The following is a 16,143-nucleotide window of genomic DNA, read 5'->3' as shown; positions in this document are numbered from 1 at the left end:
CATATTCCCTCAGATTACACAGACCAACAAAGAATTCAAAAAACAATTTCCTTTCAGAGTGACCCTCAGCATGTAAGGGTAGGCCCAACTGTAGTGTGTGAGCTGAGAGTCAGGAAGCAAGTTCAGGAAGTGAGTTTTAATAAATAAACGCAACTAAATACAAAACAAGAAACACAAACAACGCACCGACATGACACTGGAATCAAAGGGAGTGACATATAGGGAAGGTAATCAGGGAGGTGATGGAGTCCCGATGTTGACAGGTGTGCGCCATAACGAGCAGCCTGGTGACCTAGAGGCCGGAGATGGAGCACACGTGACACCAACCCTGACCCCATGGCAGACCTATGGGCCCTGGTCAAAAGTTGTGCACTATAAGGGAATAAGGTGTTATTTCGGACAGACATAAGTATTTTCCTGTGTCCCAAATGGCACCCTATTCCCTATATAGCGCACTACTTTCGACCAGAGACCATTAAAAGTGGTTCACTACATAGGGAATAGGGTGTCATGTGGGATTTAGACTTTGTCCTCCTGGGAGTAGAGTGAAGGCTGAACCACAGCTCCAGCTACAGTGGTGCTGCAGTCTCATCTCCCTCGGCTGGAGATTCCATCACATTACCGCTTTAACGCAGAGGAACAACAAAACATCCATTACTCTGCTACCACGCATTCATTCGCCATAAGGGACGAGTCTGCAAATCCCCGGCCAGATATCATCCAGCTCACACAACGCAAAACGAACATTACTGCTGAGAGATCTACAACGTGTGATAAATAAGCAGGAATGTATGAGGAGCCGATATGTATTCATTGGGCAAGCTGGTCCTTGAAGAAAGGCTCCTATTCATCTGGCAGGTTCCCCATCACCCTTTTCTCCTTTAGCTGCCTGTGTTTTTTGCCTTTGGTGAATTTACGACCCTGGGGGACATTAGTTAAATGAGTGGAGAGGAGTGCTTGGATCGTACAGAGGAGAGAGAGGAGAGCGGGAGAGAAAGAGAGAAGAGCAGGGGCGGAGGAGAGGAAAGGAGAGCCAATGCAGGATTAACACATGCCTATACCGACATGCAGAAATAAATCTTACTACAAAGTACACGGAAACACACGTACACACACATCCCATCTCCTCCATAGTAGAATCAACTGTCTGGTACTAGTATGAGCAGTGTTGCCATGACTACAGAACACCTTTATGAGGGCCTTGGATGGGAGTGGAGTCGACGCCATACTGTTCCACTCCCACTCTACATCCAACAACGCCACGTCACAGACGTCAACATCTTGTTGTTCAACCTATTTTAATGATTTTATACACGTTACACATTTTGCCAAAGCTACTGGGTGTGCAGGTTTTTGCTGCCGCCCTACTAGGCCTATTGCTGTGTTGGAATAAAACCTTGCAGGAAATGTTCCATTTCCTTAACATTGACATTTTGGTCATTTAGCAGACGCTCTTATCCAGAGCTGTAATGTCACTATATATATTTTTCTGTTGTAAGACATGATGTAGCATTGGAACAGTTACTGATGTAGCGTTGGAACAGTTACTGATGTAGCGTTGGAACAGTTACTGATGTAGCATTGGAACAGTTACTGATGTAGCATTGGAACAGTTACTGATGTAGCATTGGAACAGTTACTGATGTAGCATTGGAACAGTTACTGATGTAGCGTTGGAACAGTTACTGATGTAGCATTGGAACAGTTACTGATGTAGCATTGGAACAGTTACTGATGTAGCATTGGAACAGTTACTGATGCAGCATTGGTACAGTTACTGATGTAGCATTGGAACAGTTACTGATGTAGCATTGGAACAGTTACTGATGTAGCATTGGTACAGTTACTGATGTAGCATTGGAACAGTTACTGATGTAGCATTGGAACAGTTACTGATGTAGCATTGGAACAGTTACTGATGTAGCATTGCAACAGTTACTGATGTAGCATTGGTACAGTTACTGATGTAGCATTGGCACAGTTACTGATGTAGCCTTTTACATTGGAACAGTTACTGATGTAGCCTTTTACATTGGAACAGTTACTGATGTAGCCTTTTACATTGGAACAGTTACTGATGTAGCCTTTTACATTGGAACAGTTACTGATGTAGCACTGGAACAGTTACTGATGTAGCATTGGAACAGTTACTGATGTAGCATTGGAACAGTTACTGATGTAGCATTGGAACAGTTACTGATGTAGCCTTTTACATTGGTACAGTTACTGATGTAGCATTGGAACAGTTACTGATGTAGCATTGGAACAGTTACTGATGTAGCCTTTTACATTGGAACAGTTACTGATGTAGCCTTTTACATTGGAACAGTTACTGATGTAGCATTGGAACAGTTACTGATGTAGCATTGGAACAGTTACTGATGTAGCATTGGAACAGTTACTGATGTAGCACTGGAACAGTTACTGATGTAGCATTGGAACCGTTACTGATGTAGCATTGGAACAGTTACTGATGTAGCATTGGAACAGTTACTGATGTTGCATTGGAACAGTTACTGATGTAGCATTGGAACAGTTACTGATGTAGCATTGGAACAGTTACTGATGTTGCATTGGAACAGTTACTGATGTAGCATTGGAACAGTTACTGATGTAGCATTGGAACAGTTACTGATGTAGCATTGGTACAGTTACTGATGTAGCATTGGCACAGTTACTGATGTAGCCTTTTACATTGGAACAGTTACTGATGTAGCCTTTTACATTGGAACAGTTACTGATGTAGCCTTTTACATTGGAACAGTTACTGATGTAGCATTGGAACAGTTACTGATGTAGCACTGGAACAGTTACTGATGTAGCATTGGAACAGTTACTGATGTAGCATTGGAACAGTTACTGATGTAGCATTGGAACAGTTACTGATGTAGCCTTTTACATTGGTACAGTTACTGATGTAGCATTGGAACAGTTACTGATGTAGCATTGGAACAGTTACTGATGTAGCCTTTTACATTGGAACAGTTACTGATGTAGCCTTTTACATTGGAACAGTTACTGATGTAGCATTGGAACAGTTACTGATGTAGCATTGGAACAGTTACTGATGTAGCATTGGAACAGTTACTGATGTAGCACTGGAACAGTTACTGATGTAGCATTGGAACCGTTACTGATGTAGCATTGGAACAGTTACTGATGTAGCATTGGAACAGTTACTGATGTTGCATTGGAACAGTTACTGATGTTGCATTGGAACAGTTACTGATGTAGCATTGGAACAGTTACTGATGTAGCATTGGAACAGTTACTGATGTTGCATTGGAACAGTTACTGATGTAGCATTGGAACAGTTACTGATGTAGCATTGGAACAGTTACTGATGTAGCATTGGTACAGTTACTGATGTAGCATTGGCACAGTTACTGATGTAGCCTTTTACATTGGAACAGTTACTGATGTAGCCTTTTACATTGGAACAGTTACTGATGTAGCATTGGAACAGTTACTGATGTAGCCTTTTACATTGGAACAGTTACTGATGTAGCCTTTTACATTGGAACAGTTACTGATGTAGCATTGGAACAGTTACTGATGTAGCATTGGTACAGTTACTGATGTAGCATTGGAACAGTTACTGATGTAGCATTGGAACAGTTACTGGTGTAGCATTGGAACAGTTACTGATGTAGCATTGGAACAGTTACTGATGTAGCATTGGAACAGTTACTGATGTAGCCTTTTACATTGGTACAGTTACTGATGTAGCATTGGAACAGTTACTGATGTAGCATTGGAACAGTTACTGATGTAGCCTTTTACATTGGAACAGTTACTGATGTAGCCTTTTACATTGGAACAGTTACTGATGTAGCATTGGAACAGTTACTGATGTAGCATTGGAACAGTTACTGATGTAGCATTGGAACAGTTACTGATGTAGCACTGGAACAGTTACTGATGTAGCATTGGAACAGTTACTGATGTAGCATTGGAACAGTTACTGATGTAGCATTGGTACAGTTACTGATGTAGCATTGGAACAGTTACTGATGTAGCATTGGAACAGTTACTGATGTAGCATTGGAACAGTTACTGATGTAGCATTGGAACAGTTACTGATGTTGCATTGGAACAGTTACTGATGTAGCATTGGAACAGTTACTGATGTAGCATTGGAACAGTTACTGATGTAGCATTGGTACAGTTACTGACGTAGCATTGGAACAGTTACTGATGTAGCATTGGAACAGTTAACTGATGTAGCATTGAACAGTTACTGATGTAGCATTGGAACAGTTACTGACGTAGCATTGGAACAGTTACTGATGTAGCATTGGAACAGTTACTGATGTAGCATTGGAACAGTTACTGACGTAGCATTGGAACAGTTACTGATGTAGCATTGGAACAGTTACTGATGTAGCATTGGAACAGTTACTGACGTAGCATTGGAACAGTTACTGATGTAACATTGGAACAGTTACTGATGTAGCATTGGAACAGTTACTGATGTAGCATTGGAACAGTTACTGATGTAGCATTGGAACAGTTACTGACGTAGCATTGGAAACAGTTACTGATGTAGCATTGGAACAGTTACTGATGTAGCATTGGAACAGTTACTGACGTAGCATTGAACAGTTACTGATGTAGCATTGGAACAGTTACTGGTGTAGCATTGGAACAGTTACTGATGTAGCATTGGAACAGTTACTGATGTAGCATTGGAACAGTTACTGACGTAGCATTGGAACAGTTACTGATGTAGCATTGGAACAGTTACTGATGTAGCATTGGAACAGTTACTGACGTAGCATTGGAACAGTTACTGATGTAGCATTGGAACAGTTACTGGTGTAGCATTGGAACAGTTACTGATGTAGCATTGGAACAGTTACTGATGTAGCATTGGAACAGTTACTGATGTAGCATTGGAACAGTTACTGATGTAGCATTGGAACAGTTACTGACGTAGCATTGGAACAGTTACTGATGTAGCATTGGAACAGTTACTGATGTAGCATTGGAACAGTTACTGATGTAGCCTTTTACATTGGAACAGTTACTGATGTAGCATTGGAACAGTTACTGATGTAGCATTGGAACAGTTACTGATGTAGCATTGGAACAGTTACTGACGTAGCATTGGAACAGTTACTGATGTAGCATTGGAACAGTTACTGATGTAGCATTGGAACAGTTACTGATGTAGCATTGGAACAGTTACTGATGTAGCCCTTTACATTGGAACAGTTACTGATGTAGCATTGGGGCAGTTACTGATGTAGCATTGGAACAGTTACTGGTGTAGCCTTTTACATTGGAATAGGGCCTATAGGCTATAGGCACTATGGGCTATGGGCTATAGGGACTGGGGGCTATAGGGACTATGGGCTAAGGGCTATAGGGAGTGGGGGCTATAGAGACTGGGGGCTATAGGGACTGGGGGCTATAGGGACTATGGGCTATAGGGACTGGGGGCTATAGGGACTGGGGCTATAGGGGTTATGGGCTATAGGGACTGGGGGCTATAGGGGTTATGGGCTATAGGGACTGGGGGCTATAGGGACTATGGGCTATAGGGACTGGGGGCTACAGGGACTGGGGACTATAGGGGTTATGGGGTATAGGGACTGGGGGCTATAGGGACTGGGGGTTATAGGGACTGGGGGCTATAGGGACTGTGGGCTATAGGGACTGGGGGCTACAGGGACTGGCGACTATAGGGACTGGGGGCTACAGGGATTGGGGGCTATAGGGACTGGGGGCTACAGGAACTGGGGACTATAGGGACTAGGGGCTACAGGGACTGGGGACTATAGGGACTAGGGGCTACAGGCTAGGGACTACACAGTATATCGGGGTAGGAGGAGAAGTGGAGATATAAAAAGTCATATTCACATGGGGGTAAAGAAAGGGGCAGGGTGTTACTGTTGATATAAACCAGAGGGATGTGGACTATATTAGGGAGGTGGGTATCATGTGACTTGAGGGTTAGAAGGTACAGTAAGTTCAGGGGTAAGGTATTAGGGTGGAGCTTGATAGACAGTTATAGAATGTAGGAATAGGGAGGCAGGATATATGTACGATTTGGTTGAGAACCACTGGATTGTTTGTGTGTGTGTGTGTGTGTGGGGGGGGGGGGGACATAGAGATAAGGAGCTGCGGCAGGGGGGGTTACAGCTAGGGAGGAGGGGGCACAGGGGGAGGAGGGGGGTACAGCTATGGGGGAGGTGGGTACAAGGGGAGGAGGGGGAGGGTGGTACAGCTAGGGGGAGGGGGTACAGGGCGAGGAGGGGGGTGCACGGGGGGAGAGGGGTACAGGGCGAGGAGGGGGGGTGCACTGGGAAGAAAGCAGTACTCTACAGGCAGGCAGGAGACTAAACTTTACCCCGAGAGCTCCATCCTCAATCTCTCCATTCCTCTATTCCTCCATTCCTCTATTCATCTATTCCTCTAATCCTCCATTCCTCCATTCCTCTATTCCTCCATTCCTCTATTCCTCCATTACTCCATTTCTCCATTCCTCTATTCCTCCATTCCTCTATTCCTCCATTCCTCTATTACTCCATTCCTCCTTTCCTCCATTCCTCTATTCCACTATTCCTCTATTCCACTATTCCTCTATTCCACTATTCCTCCATTCCACTATTCCTCTATTCCACTATTCCTCTATTCCACTATTCCTCTATTCCACTATTCCTCCATTCCACTATTCCTCTATTCCACTATTCCTCCATTCCACTATTCCTCTATTCCACTATTCCTCTATTCCACTAATCCTCTATTCCACTATTCCTCCATTCCTCTATTCCTCCATTCCTCTATTCCACTATTCCTCCATTCCTCCATTCCTCTATTCCTCCATTCCTCTATTCCTCTATTCCTCCATTCCTCCATTCCTCTATTCCTCCAACTCTCCTACCCATCACCAGGGCTTACTGAACAAAACAAGCTGCTGCAGGGGAGGTGCTCAGGGCTCATACAGGGAGGCAAGCCTGGCCTGCTGGAGAGGAGAGGAGAGCCACTCACACTAATGCTTTGTCCCAAATGGCACCCTATTCCCTACATAGTGTACTACTTAGCCTAAACCAACATCGATATACTGCTCTTATTATGAGGTCATTCCATTTCAAGGTCTGAAGAAAAATATGATTCCGAAAAGAAATTCGGACAAAGCTGTTCAGGATGACTAATGTTGGCGGTTACATCGTAATAGCTCATTGTGAACAGAAATGAAGGCAACTGAATTAAACAGAAAGTTCATCAAAAAATATGGGACGCAGGACTGGATAACGAGCTACGACATTAAAAAAAAAAGACTCTGCCCCCAAAAGCTCTCCTAACCCTACTGGCGCACATACAATACAGCAGATACGCTAACGACTGGGGAAGACAGAGCAGAAAAGACTGCTGGTTCAGCTCATGCGTAAAACTGCTTGGGTTACCAAAACATAACAAGCCCTGCGGTTCACCAGCCGCCATTGAAAGCCGCCTTTTACCCACTGAAACACTGGTGAGAACAAGATGAGAGACAGAAGACAACACTTATGAAAAAGATCCCGTCACTAGTCATCAGAAGATCACCTCAGTTTCCACACACACACACACACACGCACACAAACGCGCACGCACGCACACACACGCGCGTACGCACGCACGCAAGCACACACACACTTGCACACACACACTTGCACACACACACTTGCACACACACACACTCGCTCACACACACTCGCACACACGCACAAACATATGCACGCCTATGAACACACACATTCTATTGTGTGTAAGGGAAGACTGTGTTTGGACGTACGGGACTTGTACCATATGATTGATTATCCTCTATAACAAGAGAGAGAGAGAGGAGAGAGAGAGAGAGAGAGGAGAGAGAGAGAGAGAGGGGGGGGGGGGGGGTAGAGAGAAGAGTGGCGCAGTGTTTCTGACACTCAGAGACATTGTTTTACCACAGTCCAATTCAAACTAATAAGACTGAAACCAGCAACACACCGCACCTCTAAAGATTCGGCATCAGTCAGGGAAATACGTTCATCCTTTGTCGCCAAACATTCGCCTGCAAGATACGAACCACTACGGAACAGGAAAAACCAGCGAACCATAAAGAACAAATACTGACCCGAAAAGCAACGAATGGTAAAATGACAAGGCTGGTAAAACGCCAACAGTTGAGCGATTTTTATTTTAGCGAACGCAAACCTTGAATGCAGATGCCAACCTTGTTCTGCTCTGTTCTGCAGTCGTACAAGGTGACACTATGAATCGGGACACTCAGGTATGGTAGCAAAGTAACATCTGAAACAAGCACCCCATTTCTCCAGATCCAAGGGTGAGTTGCCCCTAAGCACTAATCTAGGATCAGTTCCTCTCTATCTCCATCCTAATCTTCACCATTGGTGGTGAAGAGCAACACTGACCTTGAATCAGAGCTAAGGGGCAACATCCACTAGCTGTTCATCAACCTGTAGTGTAGTCCACACACCAGCAGCCGTGCTGTGTGAAATTGTGCTAAACTAATCTGTAGTGCTGGCGCACCAGCTGGTTATCTAGCTGACACAGATATTACTCAATGTTCAAGCCAGTGTAGCGCCAAGACCATTATACTGGTGCACAAACGGACAAGAAACGGACAAGAAAGTATGACACCTTTTAGACTCCTACTCTTCTCATCTCACCAGGTATCTCTCTGGTAAGCAGGTTCTGATCTCAATGAAAAGCTATAAATGAAGAACCAGACGAAGTAAAGTGTAAATAATCAAATAAAAATGTGGTTCCATGATTCCATTGTACTTGTTCCGTCTCCTCCCCCATTCCAACCCCCTCCAAGTCCCCCTCCCCGACCCCCTCCCAGTCCCCCTCTCCAACCCCCTCCCAGTCCCTCTCCCAGTCCCCCTCTCCGACCCCCTCCCAGTCCCCCTCCCAGTCCCCCTCTCCGACCCCCTCCCAGTCCCCCTCATTGTGCGGGCTTACCTTGTCTTTCTTTGCCCCCCGTAGGGGGAAGAAGCAGGAAAAGAGGAACTTGCCCCAGCTGATCACAGCGGCCAGGCACCAGTTGAGACGAGCCATGCTGCCTCGCGTCCCGTCAGGCCCTCTGTCTCTCTCTACACTCCAGGATCAGATCCTCACTAAGCGCTCTCTTGTGGAAGACAGGAGAGGAGGAGGAGAGGGGAAGAAAGAGAGGAGACCTTTCTCCTAGTCCACCCAGAAGCAGTGCATCCCAAACCCCAGAAAGAGAGGTGGTCCTTCGAGTCGACCGGAGAGCTGTCTGTCTGTCTGTCTGTCTGTCTGTCTGTCTCCAATTCGTTAACTTAATGAGGGCTTACAACAGTGTCCCATGCAGAGGAGACCCTTCTATTCCACTAGGAATCAAAGCATCACTTGCCACCAACAGTCCATCTGTCTGTCCACCTGTCTGTCTGTGTGTCGGTCTCTCTGCCTGCTTCTCTCTCTCAGTCTCCAGAGCCTGGTCTAGACACTCAGTCGTCACAGCGGTGAGATGAGCACAGCCGGCTGCATGATGAGATGAGCGAGAGAGGGTCCGGTCGGTGCAGAACGAGGACAGCGTCGTCACACACACGCTCACTTGCTTGCACGCATAGATCGAGATAACGCACACACACACACACACACACACACACACACACACACACGGCAAGCACACGCACAGAAGAGCCCTTCTCTTCACACGGAACCCCTCTGGTTCAAGATCCCCGATGCTAACCACTCACACACTCCTCTCACATACACACTCCGCTGTGAGGATGCTGCAGCACTTACTCAGCCAGCCCGGAGAGGGAGGAGGGGGAGCGAGGGAGGGAGAGGGAGGAGTAAAATACAGGAGAGGTGGAAGGGAGGGAGGATTGGGTACAGAACGGTATGGAGAGAGACAAAAAGCGGGAGAAATAATAGGGAGAGATAGAGAGAGAGAATGTGTTTTGTGGAGGTTAGTGTATGCGTGTGTGCTTGCGTGCATTGGTTTGTGTGTGAGGTTAAGAGAGAGACACAATAACAGTGATAAAGAATCATGGAGGGGGAGGTAGCGTGTGTGTGAGGTTAAGAAAGAGAGAGATTGAGAGAGAGAGAGACTTGGTTGTTGTAGTTACTGTTGTCCCGTTGACAGTATTGATTAGTATTATTAATGATGTTAATATTGTAAATCTCCAAAGTAAGCTTTAGCAATATGTACATTGTTACGTTATGCCAATAAAGGAAATTGAATTGAATTGAATTGAATTGAGAGAGAGAGAGATAGACAGAGCGAGAGAGAGAGAGACTGAGAGACAAAGAGAGAGACAGAGAGAGAGAGAGAGAGAGAGAGAGAGAGAGAGAGCAAGAGAAAGAGAGAGCAATCAGAAGGCAGAATGTGTGTGTAAGAGAGAGAGGACAAGGGAGAGAATGAAAGAGATGATTAGTGAGTAATAAGAGAAGATGAAGAAGGGAAGAGGAAGGTAGTGCACAAACATAGAAAGAGAGAGAGAGAGAGAAAGACTGAGAGAGAGAGAGAGAGAGAGAGAGAAAGAGAGAGACAGAGAGAGAGACTGAGAGAGACAGAAAGGGGGAGAGAAAGAGAGAGAGTGTTGGAGAATACATAGCAGACAAATGGTGGGCACACACACACAAACAGCCGTCACGGTGAAAAGCCGTTACAAGGCAGGCACAGGGTAAGATGATTGTAGTGTGTGTGGAGAATTGGGTCGAGGGAGAGAACGAGAGAGCAAAGGAGCAGAGGGGAGAGAGACAAGAGAGAGAGAGAGAGAGAGACAGAGAGAGAGAGAGGTGCTGGGAAGGAGGGAGTGTTGAATCAGTGTGTCCTGAGCGATTATCACAAACATTTGCACACACACACACACACACACACACACAGAGAGAGAGAGAGAGCGACTGCAGGTGCTGCACAGCCCCGTTCACTCTGCTGCAGTCTCTCTACGCTTCACTGGGAGAACATTTTCACTGCGGAACGCTTTTCTGTGCTGCTACACCCCTCCCTCTCTCTATCTCACTCTCCTTCTCTCTTTCTCACTCTCCTTCTCTCCTCTCTCTCCTTCCTTCTCCCTCTCTCTTTCTCTCTCTCCTTCCTTCCTTCCCTCTCTCCCTCTCTCTCTCTTTCTCTCTCTCTCTCTCTCTCTCTCTCTCTCTCTCTCTCTCTCTCTCTCTCTCTCTCTCTCTCTCTGTCTCTGTCTCCCTCTCTCTCCTAATCTCCTTCCTTCCCTCTCTCTCTCTCCTTCCCTCTCTCTCTCTCCTTCCCTCTCTCTCTCTCTCTCTCTCTCTTTACCTCTCTCTCTCTCCTTCCCTCTCTCTCTCTCCTTCCCTCTCTCTCTCTCCTCTCTCACCCTCTCTCTTTCCCACCAGCGCAGGCAGGCATCACTACCTCAGCCCAGCGTAATCACAATACATTGAAGTAGAGAGTGAGTGAGAGTGAGTGAGTGAGTGAGTGAGTGAGAGTGAGTGAGTGAGTGAGTGAGAGTGAGAGTGAGAGTGAGTGAGTGAGTGAGTGAGTGAGTGAGTGAGTGAGTGAGTGAGTGAGTGAGTGAGTGAGAGTGAGTGAGTGAGTGAGTGAGTGAGTGAGTGAGTGAGTGAGTGAGTGAGTGAGTGAGTGAGAGAGAGAGAGACGGGGGGGACCAGTGTATCCCTCAATAATTAAAAATACAGCACAATAAGAGTGTATTCTAGGCCGCCAGAAAATGCTGTGGCAATCACACTGATTATTCCACTGACATATATAGAGAGAGTAACACTATCATACCCCCACTGCCTTTCAAACCTATGAATATGACATGTGATCACGTCTCACAGCAGAGCGGTAAAAATCCTTTCTTTACCCGAAGACACGGTTCAATGGACAGAGGCCAACATAATAAGACTTCAATAATTACGCTATAAACAATCACTACAACAGTGCTACGTACATGGAACACTGTACTTATCAGAATCATGGTTTATGGATACAGTATATAGTAATCAGATATGGTGTGTATGTCAGAACACAGTGCATGGTCATATAGTGTACATATATCACCTTCTTGTTAGCAATAATATCACTAATAAATATAGCTGCATGCAGCAATGCTGGGGTTCAAGCTTTGGCCCCATAAGCGCCACCATCAGGACAAATTGGACATATTGCCTTACACTAATAATCCTTGACACGCTCAACATCCAACCTGCTTTTGATGTGTTTTGGACCATTTTTAATGATGTTGACTACTTTAAACATTTTTTTCTCCAGAACCACTGGACCGATTGGCATGTTTTAAAAAATTTTTATTCACCTTTATTTAACCAGGTAGGCTAGTTGAGAACACCTTTATTTAACCAGGTAGGCTAGTTGAGAACAAGTTCTCATTTGCAACTGCGACCTGGCCAAGATAAAGCATAGCAGTGTGAGCAGACAACAAAGAGTTAACACAGTAGAAACCAAAGGGGGAGTCTATATACAATGTGTGCAAAAGGCATGAGGAGGTAGGCAAATAATTACAATTTTGCAGATGAACACTGGAGTGATAAATGATCAGATGGTCATGTACAGGTAGAGATACTGGTGTGCAAAAGAGCAGAAAAGTAAATAAATAAAAACAGTATGGGGATAAGGTAGGTAAAAATGGGTGGGCTATTTACCGATAGACTATGTACAGCTGCAGCGATCGGTTAGCTGCTCAGATAGCAGATGTTTGAAGTTGGTGAAGGAGATAAAAGTCTCCAACTTCAGCGATTTTTGCAATTCGTTCCAGTCACAGGCAGCAGAGAACTGGAACGAAAGGCGGCCAAATGAGGTGTTGGCTTTAGGGATGATCAGTGAGATACACCTGCTGGAGCGCGTGCTACGGGTGGGTGTAGCCATCGAGGCCAGTGAACTGAGATAAGGCAGACCTTTACCTAGCATGGACTTGTAGATGACCTGGAGCCAGTGGGTCTGGCGGCGAATATGTAGCGAGGGCCAGCCGACTAGAGCATACAGGTCGCAGTGGTGGGTGGTATAAGGTGCTTTAGTAACAAAACGGATGGCACTGTGATAAACTGCATCCAGTTTGCTGAGTAGAGTATTGGAAGCTATTTTGTAGATGACATCGCCGAAGTCGAGGATCGGTAGGATAGTCAGTTTTACTAGGGTAAGTTTGGCGGCGTGAGTGAAGGAGGCTTTGTTGCGGAATAGAAAGCCGACTCTAGATTTGATTTTAGATTGGAGATGTTTGATATGAGTCTAGAAGGAGAGTTTACAGTCTAGCCAGACACCTAGGTATTTATAGATGTCCACATATTCTAGGTCGGAACCATCCAGGGTGGTGATGCTAGTCGGGCGTGCGGGTGCAGGCAGCGAACGGTTGAAAGCATGCATTTGGTTTTACTAGCGTTTAAGAGCAGTTGGAGGCCACGGAAGGAGTGTTGTATGTCATTGAAGCTCGTTTGGAGGTTAGATAGCACAGTGTCCAAGGACGGGTCGGAAGTATACAGAATGGTGTCGTCTGCGTAGAGGTGGATCAGGGAATCGCCCGCAGCAAGAGCAACATCATTGATATATACAGAGAAAAGAGTCGGCCCGAGAATTTAACCCTGTGGCACCCCCATAGAGACTGCCAGAGGACCGGACAGCATGCCCTCCGATTTGACACACTGAACTCTGTCTGCAAAGTAATTGGTGAACCAGGCAAGGCAGTCATCAGAAAAACCGAGGCTACTGAGTCTGCCGATAAGAATATGGTGATTGACAGAGTCGAAAGCCTTGGCAAGGTCGATGAAGACGGCTGCACAGTACTGTCTTTTATCGATGGCGGTTATGATATCGTTTATTACCTTGAGCTGCCTGAGGTGCATCCGTGACCGGCTCGGAAACCAGATTGCACAGTGGAGAAGGTACGGTGGGATTCGAGATGGTCAGTGACCTGTTTGTTGTCTTGGCTTTCGAAGACCTTAGATAGGCAGGGCAGGATGGATATAGGTCTGTAACAGTTTGGGTCCAGGGTGTCTCCCCCTTTAAAGAGGGGGATGACTGCGGCAGCTTTCCAATTCTTGGGGATCTCAGACGATATGAAAGAGAGGTTGAACAGGCTGGTAATAGGGGTTGCGACAATGGCGGCGGATAGTTTCAGAAATAGAGGGTCCAGATTGTCAAGCCCAGCTGATTTGTACGGGTCCAGGTTTTGCAGCTCTTTCAGAACATCTGCTATCTGGATTTGGGTATAGCATCTATGTACCCATGTCTTCATATTTTCCAGGACGATAGCTCAAACAATATGGCCGTTAAGAGCCAATGAGCTTGCATGATTGTTTTTTCCGATCCAACAGCGCTACTATGTGGCCAAACTGAATCGTATAATTTAGCTAGACTCATATCCCTGAGCATGTGTGCGTTATAGCGCCACCGTGTGGTCGACAATACTATATCCTGGTCTGATTTATATGCATTTATTTGTCAGACCACACCCACATGAAAGTTTATTGGTCCGTAGCGGCCATATTGTTTGACATAATAGTCTGTAAAACATAGGGTTAAGAGACCTTGGTCTGTAGATGCCATATATCAAGTTATTTTTTTCCACAAATTTCTAAATGATGGAAAATCCATCATGGCGGACCTTATGGGTCCTTGAGCTAAATGTGTTCCTATGTACCGAATTTCAGGACTTTAGGTTAGAGGTCGACCGATTATGATTTTTCAACGCCGATACCGATATCGATTATTGGAGGACCAAAAAAAAGCCGTTACCGATTAATCGGACGATTTTTTGAAAATGTATTTGTAATAATGACAATTACAACAATACTGAATGAATACTTATTTTAACTTAATATAATACATCAATAAAATCTATTGAGCCTCAAATAAAATGAAACATGTTCAATTTGGTTTAAATAATGCAAAAACAAAGTGTTGGAAAAGAATGTAAAAGTGCAATATGTGCCATGTCAAAAAGCTAATGTTTAAGTTCCTTGCTCAGAACATGAGAACATATGAAAGCTGGTGGTTCCTTTTAACATGAGTCTTCAATATTCCCAGGTAGGAAGTTTTAGGTTGTAGTTATTATAGGAATTATAGGACTATTTCTCTCTATACGATTTGTATTTCATATAGCTTTGACTATTGGATGTTCTTATAGGCACTTTAGCATTGCCAGTGTAACAGTATAGCTTCCATCTCTCTCCTCGCTCCTACCTGGGCTCGAACCAGGAACACATCGACAACAGCCACCCTCGAAGAAGCGTTACCCATGCAGAGCAAGACTACTCCAAGTCTCAGAGCGAGTGACGTTTGAAACATGTATAGTTAACTAGTGATTATGTGATTATGATTGATTGATTATTATTTTATAGAATAACATGTTATATCACTTAATCCGGCATAGCCAAAGACACAACAACAGTATGAATACTACAGTATAAATATGTTGTCTACTATACTACAGTATAAATATGTTGTGTATTATACTACAGTATTTCTATGTTGTCTACTATACTACAGTATAAATATGTTGTGTACTATACTGCAGTATAAATATGTTGTGTACTATACTACAGTATAAATATGTTGTGTACTATACTACAGTATAAATATGTTGTGTACTATACTACAGTATAAATATGTTGTGTACTATACTACAGTATAGGGCATGTTTCCCAGAATGTTGGCAGGGTATCCGCTGTGTACTAAGCTGCTCATTAACAATAAGAGACTCCCATAATCACTGCAGACTGATATTGACTGGCCTGTCACGCTGGCTCTCCCTCCGGGTCCGGACGGCCGACACACAAAACCCAGAGAGACAGGCAGGAGGGAGGACGCAGACAAAAACAGGGTCTACTATGCTTCTACTGTAGAATGTATAGCTACCATGGCCACTTTCTCTCTACATAGAAGATAGAGACTGGCAAGCCCTTCTCTGATTTCAAAGACTGCTACAGTGGATCACACGTGCAAAATAAAAACTATAGGCCTACTGTAGTTTCCTACTTAACAAGTCAAGCAAGAAACTTAAGCAAACTAGAGCTACAAACAATATGAATTATAGTTTTTTTAACGAAATAAATTCCTTTCATTGAATCTCTGTTCCCAAAGTATAATTTCAAGTATTGATCTGTGTGGAAATAGCACTTAGGCTGAACTGATCTAGGATCAGCTTAGCCACCCCAAATTCGATCCCTAGATCAGTATATAGGGGCCACTTCATC

At 44.7% G+C, this 16,143-nt stretch overlaps 1 protein-coding gene across 7 annotated transcripts in view; it reads right to left on the bottom strand.

The window, feature by feature from the left end:
• Positions 1 to 16,143, bottom strand: part of LOC109884357 (tensin-like) — a 221,719-nt gene that overhangs the window by 154,926 nt on the left and 50,650 nt on the right. The window contains exon 1 of one of the 7 annotated variants that reach the window (XM_031824009.1): positions 8,953 to 10,125. The exons of the other annotated variants lie outside the window; for them this stretch is intronic. Within the exon in view, the coding sequence (XP_031679869.1) occupies positions 8,953 to 9,048 (96 nt within the window). The 5' untranslated portion in view covers positions 9,049 to 10,125. Of the gene's footprint in view, positions 1 to 8,952; positions 10,126 to 16,143 lie in introns of those variants that run through there. 7 annotated transcript variants of the gene reach the window in all.

This window comes from Oncorhynchus kisutch, linkage group LG5 (assembly GCF_002021735.2).
Source record: "Oncorhynchus kisutch isolate 150728-3 linkage group LG5, Okis_V2, whole genome shotgun sequence".
Taxonomy (NCBI): Eukaryota; Metazoa; Chordata; class Actinopteri; order Salmoniformes; family Salmonidae; genus Oncorhynchus; species Oncorhynchus kisutch.
This window is presented reverse-complemented; position numbering and strand designations above follow the sequence as displayed.